General features: G+C 37.1%; 1 protein-coding gene across 3 annotated transcripts in view; it reads right to left on the bottom strand.

Moving 5' to 3' along the window:
- LOC139139794 (insulin-like growth factor 2 mRNA-binding protein 1) overlaps positions 1 to 23,129 on the bottom strand; it is a 38,096-nt gene that overhangs the window by 4,156 nt on the left and 10,811 nt on the right. For 2 of the 3 annotated variants that reach the window (XM_070708711.1, XM_070708712.1), the window contains 11 exons: positions 10,971 to 11,080; positions 10,546 to 10,658; positions 10,022 to 10,182; positions 8,567 to 8,653; positions 7,801 to 7,846; positions 7,030 to 7,130; positions 6,107 to 6,226; positions 4,418 to 4,553; positions 2,378 to 2,467; positions 1,534 to 1,644; positions 430 to 633 (listed from right to left, as the gene is read on the bottom strand). In XM_070708711.1, the coding sequence (XP_070564812.1) occupies positions 430 to 633; positions 1,534 to 1,644; positions 2,378 to 2,467; positions 4,418 to 4,553; positions 6,107 to 6,226; positions 7,030 to 7,130; positions 7,801 to 7,846; positions 8,567 to 8,653; positions 10,022 to 10,182; positions 10,546 to 10,658; positions 10,971 to 11,080 (1,279 nt within the window). Of the gene's footprint in view, positions 1 to 429; positions 634 to 1,533; positions 1,645 to 1,959; positions 2,035 to 2,377; positions 2,468 to 4,417; positions 4,554 to 6,106; positions 6,227 to 7,029; positions 7,131 to 7,800; positions 7,847 to 8,566; positions 8,654 to 10,021; positions 10,183 to 10,545; positions 10,659 to 10,970; positions 11,081 to 23,129 lie in introns of all 3 variants that reach the window. The other variant, XM_070708713.1, reaches the window with a different exon arrangement.

The following is a 23,129-nucleotide window of genomic DNA, read 5'->3' as shown; positions in this document are numbered from 1 at the left end:
GGGAACCAAAACATGCTAATTCCAAAAGTAGAGCGTATCTGAAAATATGCTCAAGTAGTAACGAGTCAATAGGGTCACAGACACCAATTAAATTCTCATAAATGCGACTCCATGAACCATTCAACAAGTTACTTGCAGGATCATTTATCAATCTTGAGAAATGATTTGTAAAAGACTGAATTCATGGCCTGTCTTGATCAGCATCTGGATTCACTCAATGTACACCACTTTACAGCACTTCACTTGATATAATAAACTTAAATCAGCCGCTGAACACTGGGAAAAAAATAGGAAGTTGCTTGCTTTGCACTGGACAAGAGTTCAGAGTGGACAACAAAAAAGCACTTTGCATATAAATTCCACCGACACTATAAACAGAGCTATTAATCCCATGGGAATACCCTGAAAGAGACAACCGTTTATACTTACTGCACTTCCGCGCTTTCCGATGATTCTTCCCACCATGTTGACAGGAACCATGATTTCCGATGTAAGACTGACTTCACCCTTACCATTGTATACCTCTGTTAGAATCTTATGATATATGGACCATTGAGCTATCCACTGAGCATCTGGATAACCTTCAATGTAAACTGCCCTGTATTGGTCATCTTCACTCTTTGGTGGTTCAACCTAAACAAAAACACCAAACCATAACTAATTCTCACCCTGATGATCACTATTTCTTCATTCTGTCATTTCAAGACAACTACAAACATGGATTTAAGGTGACAATCATACTTCTACATTTTAACAATTTCAACGTGAACTCTGTTATGTTACATCCAGTGTTCACAACACACATGCTGTGTTACATTGTTATGTATTATACTTCTGTAGCAAAGTCTACTGCGACTCTAACACTGTTCACCTTTGATTCCCTGTAAACAGGTCCACAATACTCATCAATAATATTTGGTTAGAGCAAAGCCATGGCGGTGAAAAGATGATGTAAAAGTTCATATTATTCAACGTGAATAACAATTTCTGTATCAAATGAATCTGCCAAGAATAATTCTTTCAAAGGTAGAAGTGGAATCACAATATTTAGAATGTAGTAGTATCTGCTTTCCAATATGAGTTGCTCTTACATTTTTACCAGCAAGATAAAAAACAAGTTGCTGATATATCATAGCAAGGTTAGGTCAGTGCTTGCTAAAGGATTATCATCTGGTAGTGAAAAGATCAGTATTCCCAAACCTGTCATGTTATAAACAAACAATAGCAGGGATTGCAGAGTGTGTACTGTAGTTCCATATAACTTCAAGCACACCTTGACAATATGCTGCAAAAGAGATCGCTCTGATTCTGTTCACCTCAAACTATCGACTCTGATGTTGAAGATAAAAATCTACCCTTCAAAGAACATTTGAAATGACAAAAGGTGATTTTATGAAAACAATTTAACCACTCAAAACAGAACTAGGAAAGAACAATTACTGCAATAGCTGCAACATAAGGTACATACATTGCAGCAATCTTTCTGATGGAGGGAAGGAGGACGGGAGGAGGAGACAGCAATGTGACACTTACCCTGACTTTGGCACTTGATCTCTGACTGATATCCCTGATTTCTTGACCTTTGACACCAATAATGGCACCAACAGCATTGATGGGTATGTACAAATATGTAACTTCGGATGGCTGTATTGGAAGAAAACAAGATGTGTTATTGCAAAGTTTGTCACAAGATTCAAGTAATCAACAGTCAAGCGGTGGTGGTACACACAATGGTGTCACTTATCTCAAGGTAATCATTTCAAGGTCATGATTGCATAATTAGGGGTTTTGGAACAGAGCTCAGTTGTGGTAACACATCAGTGATAACACGTCTTTCACACATATGTTGGTAGAGTTCACTTTTTCCACAGGGGTTGTACTGTTTCATTGCCCCTCGTGAAAGTGTGTGACTACTCATTGTATTCACATAGTGCAAAGAGAGCCCATGAAATTACGTACTGGTTGGAGAAGTTCGTGGGTTTTTATGGTGTAAGCAGCAGGGCCAAAGATGGCGTATAGTACAGCCGAGTTATGCTGAAACGAATTCAGAAAATTCAGTTGTAGTTTGGGTGGTTGTATAGATGACTGATGTCAAATTTCAATCACTGCACACACCAAACTACTTGTCTTTAACCAATTAATTTCAACTTCTGTGTTATAAGTACCGTGTTGTCAATGAAAATTTCATAACAATTTCATCAAATCCACACAAAAAACCTTAACCTGTTTAATAACCCTGTTATGACGTTAATTCACATACCTAGCATGCAAAATATTTCAACATATGCATGCTGTTTTAAAACATGCTGAGAAGGTGAGTGAGCAGGCAAAGCATGGCTCCTTAACAAGTGTTTGCTCAAGACTTTTGAATACTTACCATGGCAATATTGAAAATGGATCCAGGTGAACTTCCAAGACCTGAGAAAACTGAGGCATGATTGAGTCCTGGGAATAAGTTGTATTGTTGCTGAAAAGTGGAACAAAATATAATAATAAACAATAGGAAGTAATAATAATCAAACACAGTACACATTAAACAAGATGCATTATCAACATTAAACCACCGGAAATATCATTTCAACAACATTTTTAACATGCCATTCTTTTCTGCCTCTAGGAAAGTTTGGAAATAATGACTGTTGTAAGAATGGCTTGACAAGCAATATCAAAGGGTTTTTTTAATTATTATTACAATATAAAGGTCACTTTCAAAACCATACACGAGTTTGGTTGAGAATGATGTGCAATTTCACATTTTATGAGCATGAAGAAAGTTACAGTAAAACAAGCATTGCACCGACTCATTGTTACCTAACGACACACAAACCTAAAAATATTTTGTGACCAACCCCGGTAAATTGAAGATTGCATCAGACAGCCATGATTGTCAAAATCTTAATAATGTGAGACAAAGAGAGTCATTTATTTGCATAAAAATTCAATCAGCTAATATTGGCAGTATTGACTTTTCGGCCACCCTTTCAGTTACAACAAGTTTTCCATATGGCCTCAACATTTCTCTTGAAAGACACCACAAAGTTTTCATGCAAATTGTAATTATCATTAACTTGTTGACTATACCATTTGCATATTTGTGTCTCAGATATGTTATGAAACAATGTTTAAGAAATATTCTATGGGTACATATCACAGAAAACGCTGAAAAGTTTTACTTAAAAGTTTGTATAATATCACAGGATAATTTCAGCATTTTTGTTCAATCCTCAATTTTGTGCTGTATTGACTATTGTATCATTTGAACACGGAGCAGTGGAGCAGATAGTGCTTGGACTGTGTTTTCTACATACGTATGCATACACTTAACATTTCAGCCAACATGGCTATGGATGGGTTAGTTACAATACAATTTTGGCACTTAGAAATCTACTGATGGAATGTAATGCTGTTGAAAGACTATGGAGTACAAAAGTTACCGGTGTCTGGCTTATAAAGGACGTTGACCAATTTTGAAGAGCATTGTTGGTCAGGTTGCAATAGTGAGGAGATAGGTTGCAATAGTGAAGAGAAAGAGGTGAAAAGCTAATATTGGGATAGAAAGTAACCTTTTGGCCTTAACATGTACAAGGTATTCTCATGGCTTGGGAAAATGGATGCTGTGGTATTTCAGTCTAACCAAAGGAATTTCCTGCTCTAGCTACTTTTAGAGAATGAACCATTGTACAGTGTCTTTCCTCAAGGACTGAACAAGAATTTCAAAGGTTATCAGACAACCTTCATATAACTTACTTCAAACATTTTGTTTCACTAACATTGTAAAATGTATTATTCAGTTTCTGTAAGTTGCTCACTGTCATGGGACACTGTATGACACTCAGTTCCTCTGATGCATAGTGACTGAAATATTTTGTTTCTACGATATATAAAGTGACCTTTAACCCCACTGACGGGTCACAGATATACTAAACTATCCATAAAATCTGACAGTGCGGACTTGATGAATTACACACCATCAGGAAATAGACATGACTGTCATTGAAGGTGACATTGGCTGCTGCTTATAGAAATCCAACAAAAATTTAGTTCCATGAATGTTTGATTATTCACAGCAGCAATATTTATGATGTGACCGGTAGTCATAAAGTGCCATTTTGGTTATTTTTATAGGCATAATTTCCAAAAGCCTTATAAAATCTTGTTATTTCACCAATATTTATCTTGAATATTGATATGACAAGCATAAAGTCATTAAAATAAAAGTTTTGGGTCCATGTTTACTTTCACTTTAAAGATATCTCATGTCATAATTTGACTGCACCCTGATACCTTCAAACAACTCCTTTCTATGTCATCCTAAGCAGTTCATGTTGCAATTTCATCTGCACTGTTACCCTTGTCATTAGGTGTAATTTAACGAATCTCTCCCTCTGTTTAGATAAATCTTGGCAAGTGAACTTACTGTAAAACTGTTCATGTCAGCTCTGAAACTGTCTCGGAGTTTTTCACTGACCATTTCCTCTGCTTTGCAGGCATCTTCCAGTGACCCCTTGATACTAATGGTACGTTCCATGTTAAATATGGTGAGTTCCTGCAAACTGTGAATCAAGACATGGAGATGTCAGACTTCCCAGAGTGTTCACACACACTTTGAGAAAACAAGTCATTTTAAATGACACAGTCCTAACCTGAAATTTGGGTGATTTGATTAGATACGACTGAATTGAAGTCAAAATAATGCAACAATTAGAATATGTAACTGGTAAGCATAGATATACATAGTCATAGTTATACGTCATAGCACGCTGTCTTTGTGTCAAGTTTAAAAGGCATTGGTCTTTGCATGTCTGAGTCCCCTGATAAAAATTAGACAAAATGGCCACGAGATTGCCATACTGGATTATATTATATAAAATAGTTGACATGCATCTGTACTTCATATAACTATGCCCTTGTATCAAGTTTTATTGAAATAGGTCCTGGAATTTCAGAGTAATGGTTCTGTATGGCAAAATTAAAACAAAATCACAGCTAGATGGCCGTATTAAATCACATTGCGAAACAAACACTTTCCTCTGTATGTCTTGGCACAAAGGTAGAATGAGAATTGAGTCCTGAACCCATTATGACAGTACCATCTTGTAATAAAGATCTGAAGTGGTGCTTACAACTGACAACTTGTGAGTCAGTCTCTGTTACTGGAGACATTCTGATCCAGACTGATGCCTCAACTAAAAATTCTAAAATGTACAAGCATAACAAATGACTGAGATCTGTCTGAGCACATGTCTGGCCACGGTCTTGAGACCAACAAATATTAAAACAAAATTACTACCCAGCATATATATTCAAATGTATCAGCAAACATATAGACATACAGCTGTATGCCATAGTACTATGTCCTTGTGCCAACTTTAGATAAAAAGGTCCAGTCATGTCTGAGAAATGGCTTTAGGAGGACAAGTACTGAGAATGGCTGCAAAGCTGCCATATTGAAGTGTATTGCCAGATAAATAGAACATCTTGGTACTATGTCCTTCTGTCGAGTTTGATTGCAACTGGTCCAGTAATATCAAAATACTGGCTCTAGAAAGACACAAATTACAACAAAGTGGCCACCAATCGCCAGGTATACGACTGTGTCGCAAAACAAATTAAAGTACATAAAAGTGAATAAGTCTTAGTGAACTATCTTTCTGGTAACTTTAAATGAAATCAGCAAAGATGTGTGCAAATAGCTCTTTGCTCAAAATGGTCACCTGGAAGCCATATTGGATCAGACGATGAAATAAATCAACTTGCATGTGTATGCCATACTGTGTTGTACTTTATTAAGTTTGAGACAAATTGGTCCAGTCATGACCTAGAAACTGCTCTGGGCAGATTAATGCATGCATGGATCCATGAATGGACTAAAAATGTCTTCAATAGGTTTTTTAAGTGTCACTTTTCTAAAGATATGCATCATTTCAAGAATTCCTTTACTGTAGATGAATATTGGCTAAACTCTGGAGGGAGAAAATTTACTTGATGGTTAAAAAATAGACTTTTTCTCCTCACTGCCAATATTGATGTAAAAGAACAGTCAAAGATATGACAGACACACATACACACACACACACACACACACACACACACAAATGACACTTACTTTGATATAGAAATTTTTGTCTTGGACTCGTCCATGATTTTGTTTAATGTTGACCCTCCTTTGCCAATAAGACGGCCTACCAAAGAGTTGTGTGCCATCATTTTAAGTGGTATTTCACCGCTGAAATGCAATGAAAGGTTTGTTTTTTACATTCAGTATCATATAATGTACAGCTATTGTATCTTACTTGCACTGTAAGATTTAAATCAAATATAACATCTTAAAACTGAAAAATTCTATTACATTGCATTATGGAATTATATTGCATATACATTACTTCAAAATCAGCATTCCTTTACATGTTGCATACTGGATGGATACTTTCATTTTTGAATTTAACCCTTCGAGCGCCGTAATTTTTTCCCGCCAAAATGTTAGTGCAACATTTTATCATTTTTTATGAATTTTTCTGTAATTTTTTGGATGATTTTGGACTAAAAGGGCATCGCATTTCATAGGATAGTTTTTTCTGAAAATTTTGGCAAAAATCTGGGAAAAATTAGCTGGGGTTTATTTTATAAAGGGGCACAAATAGACTTTGGCCCTCAAAGGGTTAATTGCTGATACACACACAAACACAACATTTACTGATGTTTAATTGACACTGGTTTTTCTTGTACTGGCCTATATTCTGAAAGCTTTCAACTTTTAATTTTGCAAAAGGAAAACATAGTTGGTAAAATTCATTAACAAAATTTGTCTAATAGACAAGCACAAAGGGTTTGATACAATGCGGTAGTGATTGTTCGTAAAGTCAAAAGATGTCCTACTATGAGTTAATTCACAATAAGCTACCACCCCTGACATTGTACTGACATGGCTTATTGGCCAGATTAATTTATCATGAATCCACTTGCCATAGCGTAATTTTGCAAGATCAACTGAGCTGCCCTGTCAACAACTGCAAATCAAGAACTGCCTACCTGGCTGGGTCCACAGCTTCAGCACTTTCTTTATTCATAGTGTCCATGATTTTTCTGACTGTGTTGGAGCACTGGAGTGGAGTGCCATATATTATGATAGCCTGACGATAAATGGAAATAGTTATTTAATGCCTTGTGTACATGCAGAGATAAGTCAAAACATAAAATAGTTTGATATTTGATATATTTGAATGTTTTAGAGAACATGAGCTAGTCATCAAATTTTCACAATTTTTCAGGTGAATCACTGTAATTATAAAATGCTTTTGTATCTGTCAACAAAGACAATTGGTATGGACAATGCAATGCTTCATGTTTAGAAAACATACCAAATATGAGCTAAAAAGGATTTCAAAGTCTCTAAGTATCTGTTCCAGATTTTCTTAAATCTCTTTTACCCATATCACACTTGTGCCTTCAGACTCGATTGCAATTATTAAAACTACACTATCTCTATGCTAACTATCAAAATATGATAAATGCATCACTATCAAAAGGCATAATTTGCACTGATTGTAAAGAGTGGTAGTTTATTAGTTACCATGGAACTCTGAACAAGCAGTAAGGTCTGGGGTAGTTGTACCAGAAAACATCACTACACACCTCGAATGAGGAAGGATGTATGGGTGAATACATCACATATAATGTAACACTGGGTGTCACTTTTGAAAGCATGATGCCCTTTGACAAAACCTACAGTAACACAAGGTATCTTTGCTGTGAATGGAAGGCAAGGTATTGAGAGAGATCAGATAAATGAGGAACTAATACCTTTTCTACAGCAGATGCATTCTCCCTAGATCTTATTATGTCAACTCTGTAAACAAAATGTATACATGAATTAAAGTTGCATATTTCCACCTAAACAGATGCTAAACTTGACTAGTGAAGAATGGTTACTGAAGCAAATAATTTTTCCTTTATTAATATCAGATGTGGAATCATATAATTTGGACTTTTTTCTAATCAAATCATTGTAACTAAACATTGTCTCCTAGTTCACAAGCTTTAAATCCAATTCTTTCAATATGTGTCACATCAAATTTGCAAAAAGGTCATCGGATAACCCAATCACACAAGGTCAAGGCTAAACAATGTTATTAATAACATGCAAATGTTGAGCAAACTCACTCTGTCAAAGTCATCTGTGTTCATCATAATTGCCTTTGAAGATATGACAACTTGCTGGTGGAAATTCTTGCTTGACATATACTCCTACATTACACTGCTTCATTTCATGCACAATCTACATTTCTTTATTTCAATAATTAGCTTCAAAGAATATTTGTTCATATTATTTGCTAGCTTTCTGTGGAACAACTGAAGATGTGTATTTTTAGCAACTTCCATAATGACCTGTATTTATGGCACCTCTGAATGCACTCATTGGCGACATGATATTTATCAAATTTATAAAGTTTTTGAAATCCATATTTCATTCTGCCTTGCGAGATAATTTTACCATCAAATAGTACTACCAATGTTGATATTGCTTAGATTTAAAAATTGCAGTGTAGTAACTGATCAAAGGTCATACCTGGCTTTTGTTTGTTGTGTTATTTGGCGGATGTTGGCTCCTTTTTTGCCGATGATAGCACCAACCATTCCACTGGGCACTAGAAGTCTGTAATGAAATCATAGCAGCTGACTGTAGTCAAACGTTGTTTTGCAAGGATAAAATGTGGGAAGATTTTACACATAGTTTCCTGAGTTGACAGGGGCAATGTGTAGTCAACCACATCGCACATTAAACATATGATATAATGCAGTTTTACACTCTCTACAAATCAACAGTGTTTTTTTTAGAAAATGTGCTGTAGCAGAGAACATGTTAGAAATCTGCAAATATTGCAAGTATGGTAATAAAGCTAGTAAGATGTGATATATAGAGTGCACTTTGAGACTAACAGAAGCTAATGATATTTTCACATGTAAAGTACATATCCTCTGAAACTGCTTAACCTAACAACTAAACCACTTGTTTCTATTTTAGTATCTGGGCAAAAACAGTTCCCTTGTACCGATCAGACACCTGGTAAAACATTGCAGAGTGTTGAGTGCTCCCTTGTCAATCAAAAAGGACCTTGCAATGACATTAAAGAACCATGTTTGTTTGACACAACAGGGAATAAATGGGGACTATGCATGGGACTCAGGGAGAGTATAACAGTAAGGATATTATATGCCTGATATTATCATAAAGAAAAATTCATTTTATGTGATTTTATATCAACTATTAAATAAAGATTCATAAGGTGTGTATCAGGCAAATACTGGTATACAGTTAAAGGTGTAAAGCGCCAACAATGTGCTTCTTTAATTCTTGTGGATAGGTCCAGTTCTATCACAGAGGAAATACAGGATTGTTGTAGAAATTAGTTGTAAATCTGAGTGACAGGGCGTCCCTGATTTATAGTTTGTCAAGAGTTCGGTCACTGTGATACTTGACCCGTCACATTCGTTCTATGGTGGTACTTCCTCTTTCCTGCTATCTAAAGCGGTTTGACCTCGGAAGGTCAGTATAAACGTGACAACAATTGTGTCCATTCACAGCATAGTCTGTACAACACAGGCATGACAGCACAGCCGTCCATGTGACTACCTTGATGGCCCAAATTGCAACATTGTTTGCCTAATGTTCTAAAGGCATTCCATTTGGTAAATTTCTAGATAACATAAGATCTATCATCAGACAGGCTGCTCAACAAATGTGGCAATCACGTGTAAATTTTCATATTGATATTTTAACAATTAACTTTGTTTTGCACTGTCCAAATGGGTGCCCTGATAGTAAATGAATGACAACTATTTGTTACAACAACTATTTTGAGGAACTGTTAACTGATTTTACACTTCTCACAAACTTCAATAACTAATTTGAATCAAAGACAAAAGAAGTGTTTTGTTTTTGGCAGCTTTTATAGACAAAGAAATGTTACACAAACACTGAATGACCGATACATAAAATGTATCTATAATTGCAATATATTACCTGACAGGGAGGTCGACGGTAGGATACAAGTAAAGACGAGTCCCTGAGCCTGGATCGCTACGTGGGTTCATTTTATTGCGGTCACGAGATCCATATGGCATACCACCACCGCCACCACCACCAAGACCACTATCCCTGCTTTCTTTATTATCAAACTGAACCTGTAAACAACACATAGACAAAAAATTATCATGACATAAAAACTTGTCAAGTGACATCAGAGATAAAATCACCATGTTATTTTCAAAAAAATTTGAAGTCTTCTACTGCAACTTGTAAGTTTTGAAGAAAGCTTTGTCATCTGTCAAGTAATGTTTGTCTTGATTGCTTATAGCCTTTCAATAGTATACTAATGAAGCACTATCATCATTTTATGCTTCATCAAAATCAAAATTCTGGCTGAAGTTTTCAGCATAATTCTTATATTACAATAGACCTGCACTTTGCCCTGCTGAAATCACATACATGCAGGATTGAAATGAGCTTATCTGAATCTAATAGCTTTGTTACATTATTTGACTCACTTGAAGATCAACTCCCGCATAACCGTTGCCGTGTAGTTTATTTACAGCTTCTTGTGCATGGTCAGGGCTGTCAAAGCTGGCTTTTACAACTTTTCCAGCGGATGTCACTGATACTGTCAAAGTGATCAAATGGAGTAATATGACTGGTTTGCAAAACACATGAATTTTTTAGCAGATTAAGATGTAAAATTCTTTGGGTGGTTTTTCATATTTTGAACATGAAAGCTTCCCTGCACTTCAGATATTCCATACGGACAAACTGATGTAGTTTATGAATTACTCACATTGCATAGCATAGATCAATTTAATTATTCAAAATGAAAAAACTAAGGGAATGTGATTGACCTTGCGAGAACACTTCTGTGTTGCCAGGAAGCAAGCCAGAGATGTGGTAAATGGCGCCCTCTAGAGTCAAAGGTACGTACCTACTTCACATCTGACTACCCTGCCACCAAATGTTGAAAGAAGCCGTTCTGCATCTGTTTCTGTCGCACTGAGTGGCAAGTTTTTTATGAGGATGCCTTTCACCCGGTTCCTAATTTGAAGGAAACAATGAGACAGAATTTTGTGAGTTCTACATGGTAGCAGAATAATGTCAATCATATTTGTACATTCTGTAGCTATCATGAGTTTTTGTAGATTCAACAAGCCTCTTGAATGTGCTTTCAGTGGCTTGCAGTGACAAGTCCTTGCACTACTTCCTTTGGTAAAAGGCCATTAAAGATATCATAAGATGGTGTACATTTGCAATACCTCATTCAACCCAGCTAATATTAGCATGTCAATAATATAGCCATAACCAAACCATACAGAGAGTTGCAGGTCAACATGGGCAACCCCTTAAAATTAAAACCTCACTTCCATTTACTATATTCATCCTCAACAAACACAGTGATTGGTTAAATCAGTATGGATCTAACAGCAAGGCCAGAGTTCAGAGTGTTAACTACAGGTACAGCAGTGGCCTATCAAGAGGCATGATGACACATGCCTAAATGACCTTGGTTTGTCCAGCACCCATACCCCTGATTATGGATATTACAATGCACAGTGCAGGCATTCAACATGCACCATGCATATTCTGTGGTCAATCAATGACCCACTTTCTTTATCAAAGTACTTTGATAGTTTTCTACAGAGTACCTAATTAGATTCAAACGTCAAAAAAACAACACTTCAAACTTGCTTCAAATGCTTTCCCCCTTTCTTCATACTTTATAATTTGCAATATTTTCAATGTTTCAAACACAAAGACATTAAACTTCGTATGACAGCCTTCTCAAGTCTACAGTAGATCTTTTCTGTTCAGCAAACTTTGGAGAAATACAAATAATTTCATTGCAGATTTTTATATCATTCAAATCTTCCCTTCAGGATGCTGTACATGCCACATCAAAGCGTTAGATGAGACTGCTACATTACAGAGTTACACTGGGACTCTGCCACTCTGCAGGGCTAGACTAGACTCTGCCACATTGCAGGGCTAGACTAGACTGCAGGGCTAGACTGGACCCTGCCACACTGCAGGGCTGGACTAGACTCTGCCACTCTGCAGGGCTAGACTGGACTCTGTGGTTCAACACAGATAAAGAGAGCTACTGCTGTTGGATTGTGCCAGCCATGACACAATGTGATAGGCACTTGTGTTAAAACAGTAAGGTGAGGAAACCCTGACAGCAATTGGGTAAAGGCCAACAAGGTTTGAGGATAGAGCACATGAATTTTTGTGACATTGAAAATAAGGATGCGCAATTCCATAGTGTTTTACATTGCCCACTACTCATTAGGTACAATGATAGAAATAAAAAGTCTACAATGGAACATAGTCTTAGATATTCAGGATGGTAAATTTCACTGTGTACATTGCACATGGGACTAATGGTGTCATGTAAGAGCAGGGAACTATGGCTTTACGAATAAATTTAAACAATCTTGTCCCTTTGAATGTAATGTGATGCATCAGGTCAAATGGTGACCTGGTCACAGTGACTGGCCTGGATAAAGCCTGCCATGTTTGTTGCTGCAGGTCAGTCAGGAACCAAGAGTTGCCCTATTGTTGTCTCACTGTGTCATGTGAAATGGTCAATGATACATTTTAACTGTTTTATTGCAACCTCTGTCATTGAGTCAGGTGGTTAAATTCAACCAATCACAGAGACAAGTATATATACTTCCATGGCCAACTGATGCAAATTGATTGTCCATTGGTACATATAACAGACTTCCATCAAAGAAACTGCATTTACTTTTTGCAGTCACTCAATTCATGACAATCCAGGCTAATAAACATCACAAAATAACGAAGCAGGGCAGGGAAGGAACAAAACAAGTCTGTATTTTAGAGTCCTCAGACATGTGAATGTTGGTAAATTTGGTCATTCTGCAGCAGTTTGGTAGCCATGACTCCTGATGTACAACACAATTCTGTCCCTTTTACATTTCTATACACCTACAGCTTTATTCAGATAAATAAAAGTAACTAAAATGTTTGGGATGAGTGGAAAGACAATTTTACGTGTCTACACAAAGTGAAAAAATCCCAAAATCGAGACCACCAGATTGCTCATACCTCTCATGTATTGGAATTGAAAGAATCAACAAAATACATGGCAACTGCATGATAAACACACACACCACCTGACATAGATACCATATTTCTTTCAGTGAAATCAAGGCAATTTCATGACTAGAAAGGCAAGATTAAGACAAAATACACTGACAGAGTTATTTTCAAAACAGAATAATGATTGTGATGTCAGGATTTTAAATTTTTATGGCCTTGAATACTTATATCATATTGGTATTCCACTGCTCAGTCTATATCAACAGTATATTAGATTGTCTAAAAATTTCAAAATCATTGAAAATATTGAGTTACTGAGATTTTGGTAAATCAAATCACAATATCAGCAGCATGCTATAGAGATAGACAAGGTACCATCAGACAGCTTTACAAATGACCATCAAAGACTCGTGGACTCTGTTTAATTGGGAACATGGCTACTTTTCAAGTAAGAGTATGGCATTGTGCATAGGACTGCCCTCAAGTCAAACCAGTTTATGGGACATGAAATGATGAATGGCAACTCTGACCACCCACTTCCCCAATAAAGAAAGCATACTGCAACATCATCTTATCATGTCCCCTATAATTGACCACAATTGATGCCAGATTTATCTAAGGTATTTGCATACAAATATATCTCTTCAAAAGGTATGCGTAAAAATAATTGATTTTTCTTAGCAACAACAGGTAAACAGGTGCTGTAGGTGTGATGTAACACACAGGTAGGTTAGCCTGGGAAAGCCTTAGGTATCTCCATTCACAACCAGAGGTCAGTGAACCTAAAATAATACCAGGACAGTATGACCATGTTGGGTAATACTGTATTAACCCTTTTCCTGCCAAGTCCATATTTCACCACCAGGTCAAGATAGTTAAAATTAATGAAACACAACGTATTCCATATGATGTACCTTAACATATTACTGTACATTTGAAGGCTGTTGAAAACATAATACTGTAAAGTTGACTTTTTTCTGGACAAAAGATGCTATAACATACCAAGCCAAGTGGGTGAAAATACGTCATGTTTCGGCTCAATACCGCTTTTTACTGACTTGGCTGATGGGTATGTGATACAGTTATTACTGTCTGGCAGGAAAAGGGTTAATATGTGCTGACTGCAGCTGTTATGGACTATAGGAAAACAAGACCAGTTAGATAGTGATTAATGGCCATTTTTACCAGAATATAAAGTTATCGATAGTGCAATGACGTATTGGTCTTCCACTGTGGTCTAGAGCAGATCAATGTAAAGCTGTGTACAATATTGTTGGAGACAAAAAATAGAAAAGGTAAATGGACATACAAGGTAAATGTTGCTGGACAAAAGCCAACATGATAAGAATAGGCAGCTTACATAACACTGCCATTTCTCTTCTATGCATGGTTTGGCAATTTGCCAGCTACATAGACCGTCATGCCACTTTGACCATACACAGGTTTTGACAGCAGAAGGCCAGCACAGATAGAAAACCATTGAAGTAAAATTGGAGACAAGATACACACACACACTGCTCAGCCAATAGGTCATCATCTTTTGACAATCATGTATGTCAACAAATGAAACTGCAGTACTCAAGACTAAAATTCTCACACACCTAACTGTGAATGGATGATTGTTTTAACACTATTGCTTCAAAATATGAAATACCTTTCTACAACATTGAGTTTTCATTTACCACGAGATCACCATGAATGATAAAACTGAAGAAAGTGAAAGACTGAAAGATGCACAGCTTATTGAGACAAATGAACAAACTGCGACAAAATTACTGATCCTGAATGCTCAAGGTTTGACACAAACGAAAGTAAAAATACACTTTGAAGATGAATAAATATCAAATGACACTGGTCTCTGATTAAAACCTACCTTTTCTTTCAAACATTTCAAAAGCATCTCTTGATCTGTTTTAAAACTGGCAAAGGTATTTCAAAGAATCTCTTTGGCTTGAAATACTCTATGGTAATAATTATGTGATTGGACAGTGTTGGTTCCAATGCTTGTAGAAACTAAAGTGGTTTTCACTTTGATGCAAAACAACTTGTTTGTAATAGCGTGTCTATGTTGGGTTGGTTTCGTTCGATCATTGCATTTGGATACATTACAGAGAAAACTGGTTCACTGGCGTTTGGATACATTACAGAGAATACTGGTTCACTGGCGTTTGGATACATTACAGAGCATACTTGTTCATTGCATTTGGACACATTACAAGAGCATACTGGTTCAGTTAACAATTACATGAACTTGATGAGTAGGATCCAGTTGGTTGAGGTACTCATACTGGTAGTATGTCAATGAACTTGTGTTATCAGCCTGTCTGAATGAAACTTCAATTATATTGAAAACACACCAGTGTCCTTATGATTCCAACATACACCATCATCATGACCCCAGAGTGACCTTTCTCTGACATTTTGTTGGTTCATGAGTGTGTTTCAAATTCAATAGTGAACTGAATCTCTGCTTGAAATAAATTTGGATTTCTCTGTTACTGAAGCTGGGAAAGACGAAAACCAAGATCAATGTAATTAACAATTTTCTGAGACAACAAAGCCATCACCCAATGAAACAATTCTTCTTGCTACTAATCACTTGTATGAACAATGCCAGTGACTCTGTCATGCTGTGCTATACAGATGAGAAAATGCTATAATTGTTGATGAACCATTGTCAGGCTGCCAATGCATGGATGACTCTGCTGAACAAATAAACAACATTTGCCTGATGGCATTCTCACAATATTTCCATGCCTTGGGTTCATAGACAAGAATTCTCTTTAACATACATGTAGCTGACTAACAAAATTATGGCTCTTGTCCTGTTATACTTATGGAAACAAAACCAGCACACCATTAAAACAATCATGTTTGTTGTGACAAGCTGTATGAAAAGTAACAGGTACCAGTATGGTGGGTAGCCAGACCTCTAAATAAATCATTTTGACATTTCTACCTGCATTATGTTGAACTTATCTTGTTTAAACATCAACAACACAGCACTCTAAAAACTGTTTGCATATTTACAGGTAAAAAGCTCAAAATCATCCTGAAAAGTCTATCTCTTTGAAATATTCACACAGAGGCTACTGCACTTGTGAAGGGCATTTGTTAAACCATTCTATTTCAGACCACAAACATGACACTAACAAAAAAGATGAAGTACTAACACTGAAAAGTTAGTTTTGAAGCGTTGGCACTTTCTGTTTGAATTTATGCATAATGTTATCATCATCTATAACACTCATCAGATCTTGACACAACTTCCACCAAAGATTTAGCAAGATACACAAGTCTCTTAAGTTAAAATCCAAGTTGCAAATAAAATGATCTGTTTTATTTATCACCACTGACCCACTGCATGTTCAAACCCTGCATATCATTTACATGACAATTGTCAAGGCTGCTTTTCAGTTTTGAAAACCTCAAACCACATTCAGCAAGCCCTCATTGGTGACTGAACAAAAGCTTTGGTGGTCAGGCCATTTTCAAATGGGCATTAATTACACATCTTTTCACAGCATAACCACAACATCATCAGCATTCCCTCTACAACTAAAATTAACACATTATCAAGCTTTGGAAAGCGTAAATCTGTACAGCTGGGCTATAGTTGGCCAATTTGTTCAAAACCACTACAAAATACACAGACTCAATATAGAGTTCCAATGGTGTGCAAATATGCAAATGAGAATATGGACACCTCCATCCGCCAGCTCTCAACATACCAAGGTTACAGAGTTCTACACGTAATTATATAAAGTGCTGGGTCTTTTGCAATCTGTGAATCTTACAAAACCAATGCTGAACTACCAAAGGTGGCAGAAAATCCCTTTACAAAAACTGTATGAAGAGCTCAAATAACTGAACACAAAACTACCAATTGGTGACATTTTAACACTATGACAATGTTGACAGACCTTTGGCCAGACCACAGGGGCTCATAAGTGCCTATTTAAGTCAATATTACAGCGTTTTTCTTTCTTTTTCAATGTTACAAATAAAGCTGAAGAGCACAACATTTGTGTAGCTGTCTTTTGTGTAGCTTGTATTGGCATGTATAGTGCGCCCTCAATGGGGAATGTGATCATATGTAAATACGACCTTTAGTTCCGTGACCTCTAGCCAATTCCTCTGGCCATGCCTTCTGGCCACGTGTACAGACGTCGCTGTGTTTACTGTATATATTTCCCAAGGGAGGCAGATCCGGCCATATCCGCAGTATCAGTGTTATGGTGAATCTCCGAAAACATGAAATCTTGGTAATTTTTTTTGACGGACACGGCCATTGTTTTGGCACACCGATCTGACATTGTCATTAAAGTCTAAAAATGAACCTTCGTGAATGTAGAATGTGAAGAAAATTGGACGCTGTCAGCACCATGTCCAAGCGACCCATGTGCGCCGTAAAGTACATGTGTGGGCAACTTGATTATACTTTATAATGAGGACGTAATCTGGTGAGTGACGGCTCGTTCAAGAGTGGTGGGGCGTGCCTTATGCAAGAAATAAACAGGAAATTAACATATTTACAAACACGATGTGTTGCACATGGCCCGTACGCGACACAGCCGGCAGATCACCTCAGTGGTACAGCAACAGGTATTAAAGTTTGTTATGCCTATTTTGTTCCCATTTTATCGCTGGGAGGTTAAAAAGCCAGTCGAGATTGCGTTATCACCTAACACCATACCGACTGGGGACAGAGCAGAGTAGATCGAAACGCAAACGGGTGTTATTATAGGAAAGGCAGTGACTAATATTTTAAAGCTGAATAAAATGCTGTCCCTGGTTGTGTAAGTCTGTCAATCGAAATATATATTTTGTTCCCAGTTGATTAATCATGGGGGATGGCAGTCTCGATCTCCCCTTTATGGATTGATATTTACTGACTCGTTCCTTCTCATTTTTGTCAATCGATGAAAGCATTTTCGTCTTCCTTATTTAATCTTACTTTGACCGATGTTATATCCTGACCTACAGTGTCATTAGTTTTGACCAACGTGCAAAGACGTTGCCCGTGCGCCCGGTTGACGAGATATTTTGCAAAACGGTGAAGAAATATTATTTATTTATTAGTAGTGTTCACAATAATGACACTGGCTCAAAAAGAAAGAGAAGGACAAGAAAATATACAACACTGAACTATTTGAACTCGTACGGCCATACTGTATGCATGGGGGCCCTGGAGACATCGATGTCACTTTGTCAGTCTTTCCGGACTGTTTACATGTAACTTAGGGGATATCAAAGGAGATGAATCAGTTGGTTGAATAAAACAAAAGTTTTCGGACATATTTCATGTCAATGTTGTCAATGTCGGACTTTTGATTCATTTCGATTGAGGAACCAGAATCACCTACGGAGATGTCTGTATTAAACACGGACGCATAATTCGGAATAGTTTGTTGTGCTACTGTCGGTCTCAGTCGTGGTGTCTCTCCCATAAAATTTCGAAGCTATAGGCCTACTGTTGGGACTCTTCTGGATATGTGTTTTGGATAAAAAGAACTCTACAGTGATAGACATAAACTTCGACGGTGATAGGTATACAATATCGGTTCGATGTGCGAAGATATACAGATTACAAGTTATTTTAGAAGTTCTCAAAACCAGTAAAAATAACGTAGACGTACATCGCATGCTTTCTTACACCGAACGAGCCGTCGGTTTCCATAGCTATTACGTGAAATCCGGCCTCACCGATGTCCCTGTCCCGATTCGGAGAACAACTTTCAAGCTGCGAGTTGAGGTTCAGATGTCCGATTTTTTCATATTCAAAAGACTTATTGATTCACAGAGAACGCCCGTCTTGTTTTTAGCACATGAGGGCAATTGAAAATTCAAAGCCAAATAGCCAGTGGGAAAAAATTCGACCGGACGACTCGCTCTCACCAGCGATCGCAATGAAAATAAAATCGAAGTCTCTGAAGTCGGTATTATTGCTCCGCCATGTTTACTGTTGCTTGTACGGCCAGTTTAAATTCACAGATTTTCTTCACGGTAAAATTCATATAATTGCCATACCGCGAAGTTCCCTGTGCAATATTTCTTATGTCAATATGTCTATTTGGTAGAAAAAGCGTCACGGACATTCGATCGATGGTGATGAACTTTTTCCAGGCCGCGACATATCACCAGTTACGAACTTTACCGGTTTTCGATACGAAATATGCAATATATAATCAGCATTGTTCACGTTGTGTTTTGAGTCTGATATCGAACAGGAAAAAACTAACGATTTAAGTGACGATAGAGACCATGCCGGATACGGAAAATTGACATCAACTACTTGCAATGAGCAGTGACCTGAAACTTCAGACTTATATATAAATGTCGACAATATAAAATATCGAAATGCCGGAGAGAGAGAGGGAGAGAGAGGTCTACGCTGGCGCGATCTGAATATGTACTGTTTCGGATATGACTTCGGTATAGACGATACACAGACATCGAAAATGTACACCTACTTTCCAGAAATTCGACTAATCTTATAATAAGAGTAGAATAAATATAAAAGTGGTGGTTGAAGTAAATCTTCAGATATTAGTTTTCCAAAGTTAGACAATACTTACAGAAATATGGTCGCCATAGTCTTCTCTTTAAAAATATTATCTTCAACACCACGTTTCTTATGATCGGTGATGTCATTTTTTATTATTTTTACAAACTTTCAATGCATCAAACGCCATTAGACTATCTCATCTGCCTGTCAGGGAGTTACAATATATTTCCAAGGGCTGGCACACGATGTCAACTTACGCGTCGTCCGTCGAGCGGCCGGTGGCAGTGTCACAGATCGCTCCGTCTGTAATCGCGGCCACTTTGATTTCGATGTGACACCCGGGTGCGTTTGACGTTTTTTGTTACCTAATTTGTCGACCTCACAAAATTTCACAGTCCGTGCTTTGAAGCAGTCTCAACATGGCAAACATGTCTCGCGTAAATTTCATCCTCGTCGTTCCAATTAATTCGACCACTAAATTATTTCGGCAGTTTTAATTTCCTAATAAATCGACGATTTTGAAATCGTAATTATTTTTTTCTGGTCGAATTGATCGATTGAGACTCATTCTGTACGCCTGCTAACTTTCTTGAAGATAAGAACACGTATTTTCGACCATTTTCCCGTGAGCCGTCGACGGCTTCTACGATGTTTGCTCGATCGCGCGTACAACGCACTGAATACTTTACCGGACTTTCTTTGCTCTGCGTTTTTGCCAAAAACAACAGTCGCCAGAGCCGTAACATGTTGCTCCATGCTTGAGGTCGCCGGTAGCCCTGGTGCTTTTTGACGCTCATTAATGCAGACTCGCCCACATAAATATATGAATATTTATGATGCATTTTAAGTAACCAGGTACTTAGCGGCGCTGATGGTCTTGGCTTGGCGAAGAGCTGCTTCCCTTGGGAAATTAGTACAGTAAGCATAGCGAGGGCAGGGCAGGAAGCCGGGCCTAGAGGTCACGGAACTAAAGGTCACATTTACGAGGACGCACTATACATGCCAATACACGCTACACAAAAGACAGCTACACAAGTGTATATAGTGCTCTTCAGCTGGATTATTTGTAACATTGAAAAAGAAAGAAAACGCTGTAATATTGACTTACATGACTTATGAGGCCCTGTGGCCAGACTAGCCATTAGGTATGCAACACAAGTTGACTGTGGGATAAATGGCTACTCAATAAACAGCCTCAGCTACAGCACATGTATTTGAATGGGACATGGTGACCTTGGCAAGTAAAACATTTGAAAATCAGAAAGCCAGGTTTTCAGGAAGCCTTCCATGATTTCCAAGTCAATTGCTACATTACTATTGTCCTAATCATTTAGCAAATAAAATATCACATACAGGCAAAAAACATAGACCCTAAAACTGAACATAGCCGGAGTATATACACAGGGAATGGGAGTACAAAATCACCCCCTCCAATCGTTGCAAGAGAAACATACAAGACAGACAGTACATTCTTTTGGGAAATATACAAATCTAAACCAGCTGAAACTGAAATATGGAACAGGTACAATGTAAGTTAGACCACTTGAACAACCTTGCAGTATATCGATGATCTACAAACTTTCCATCAATCAACAAGTATTGTTACTTGGTTGATAGATGTTAAACTCTGTAAGAATTTCATAGATTATGCTGTTGGATGAAAACGTACACTGCATTGCAAATGCAAACTTTAACATGAAATCAGTGATGTGTTCAGTATTAAGTGGCTATAATATCGAATATAAGAAATGCTATGCAAGTAAATCATTCTCAGTATTTTCCCGTTCATTCATTCCTACAGACACTTAGCATTTGATGTAAGACAGGCTGATAGATGGTATGTGACATTATTTTAATTTTATTCAAATCACTATGTTAATGAGCAACAGTGTAGCAAATCTCAATGGCATGGGAGGCTACACTTAACATGTACAATGGTGAATAGTGCCTATTACGTTACAAATTTGACTTTGAACTTGTTGTGTACAACTGTGTTTTTTAGATCAACGTGATTAAAACAGGCCAGTGTAACATACAGAAATACCGGCCTGAAAAAATGACAAATATCACAAATTTTTTGCAAAACCTTGTTTTCACTGTAGCAGCATTGGCGGGAGCATCTACAGAGCGATGAAGTCAGTATTCTGGTCAATGTGCATTTTCTATTATTCATTACACAGAATGTTTCTGGAAAACCTGAGAGGAATGAGTGGTTTTTTTTTCACAAAGTCAACTCTACCAATCCACTCCCATAACATAATACCAACATAATTTCATATGATATTGAAAACTTACACAGAAAGGGACACAACATTACAGTAAACAATTGTTGACAACCTGATATCAATCTGTCCTGAATCTCTGAGAGTAATTTGTTACAATGCAGTGACACTTGTGATACAAATACACTACCATAGTTATTTGATACTTCAATGTAATTATGATGATGGCATGTTTTGAACGAGAGAGTTGTAACTGTTCACATGTCTACCAACGCAAATCAGTTTACATACAACTGTATCATTACATATACTGTACAAAGCCCATAGTAACCTTCCTTCTAATGATTGCATACTGTATTTAAAAACATGCTTTGACTGAAATTTCTTGTCGTTGAAGTCAAAACTGCCATCTCATATGTAAAGTCATAATATCATAGTATTGCATTGACAAAGGGAACTCCTGTAACATGACTGAGAAACAGTGATAAAATTAAATACTGTGAATGTCAGAGCAGTCAGAAAACACTTTTTGCATACATCTAAACTATTACACAAATTCTCAGTTAAAACCACATAAATATGCATGTATTATTAATTTCATTTCTGTGTAAAACCTCCTCAACATTAAATTTTCATAATTTTATCTCCCGTTCCTGAAGTCATTATGATGCATACAGCATGTGTTGTTTATGGTTGTGTCTTTATTAAATTAATCTGTAACAGGAAATTGATTTCTGTGACAATTTCCAATGTAGAAAAGCACTGATACAGAGATTGAGAGCCATACACACAAAAGTACTGATTCATATAACATGTACATGTATCGAAAATGAATGTCTATTTTTTTATATTTGTGTCTGTGTTCTGATGCATCTGAAATCATACACAGTACAGAGTTCTGTGTTACACATGCAACATCAGAGAGATATTTTCTCCAGTCAGATTTTTACAATTGAGTACAATCATGTCATTGCAGGTCTACAGTGTGTGTATATTGATGCTTCACTTTCAAGGAAGAATGTTCACATAATAACTACCATTTATGAATCATACTGCATTTCAAGAGATGGTACATTGTAATCGTGGACGCAGCACCTCTATCTACTATTATATTCAGATGTCAATCTATCATAGTGACATTAAAACAGCTGCAGCAGCTAGTTGGAGAATTAGAAACTTCTCATGGGAATAAAAATACAATTGCTACGACAGTTTTAATTTTAAAGGTAAGAAAAATGCCATGTTTACCCAACTAAGGTCAAGATTAGCTGAGGATACATCTTGAGGAGAG

The sequence above is a fragment of the Ptychodera flava genome, chromosome 9, assembly GCF_041260155.1.
Source record: "Ptychodera flava strain L36383 chromosome 9, AS_Pfla_20210202, whole genome shotgun sequence".
NCBI classification, from domain to species: Eukaryota; Metazoa; Hemichordata; class Enteropneusta; family Ptychoderidae; genus Ptychodera; species Ptychodera flava.
Note: the sequence above shows the minus strand (reverse complement) of the source record. Positions and strands in the feature narration are given on the sequence as shown.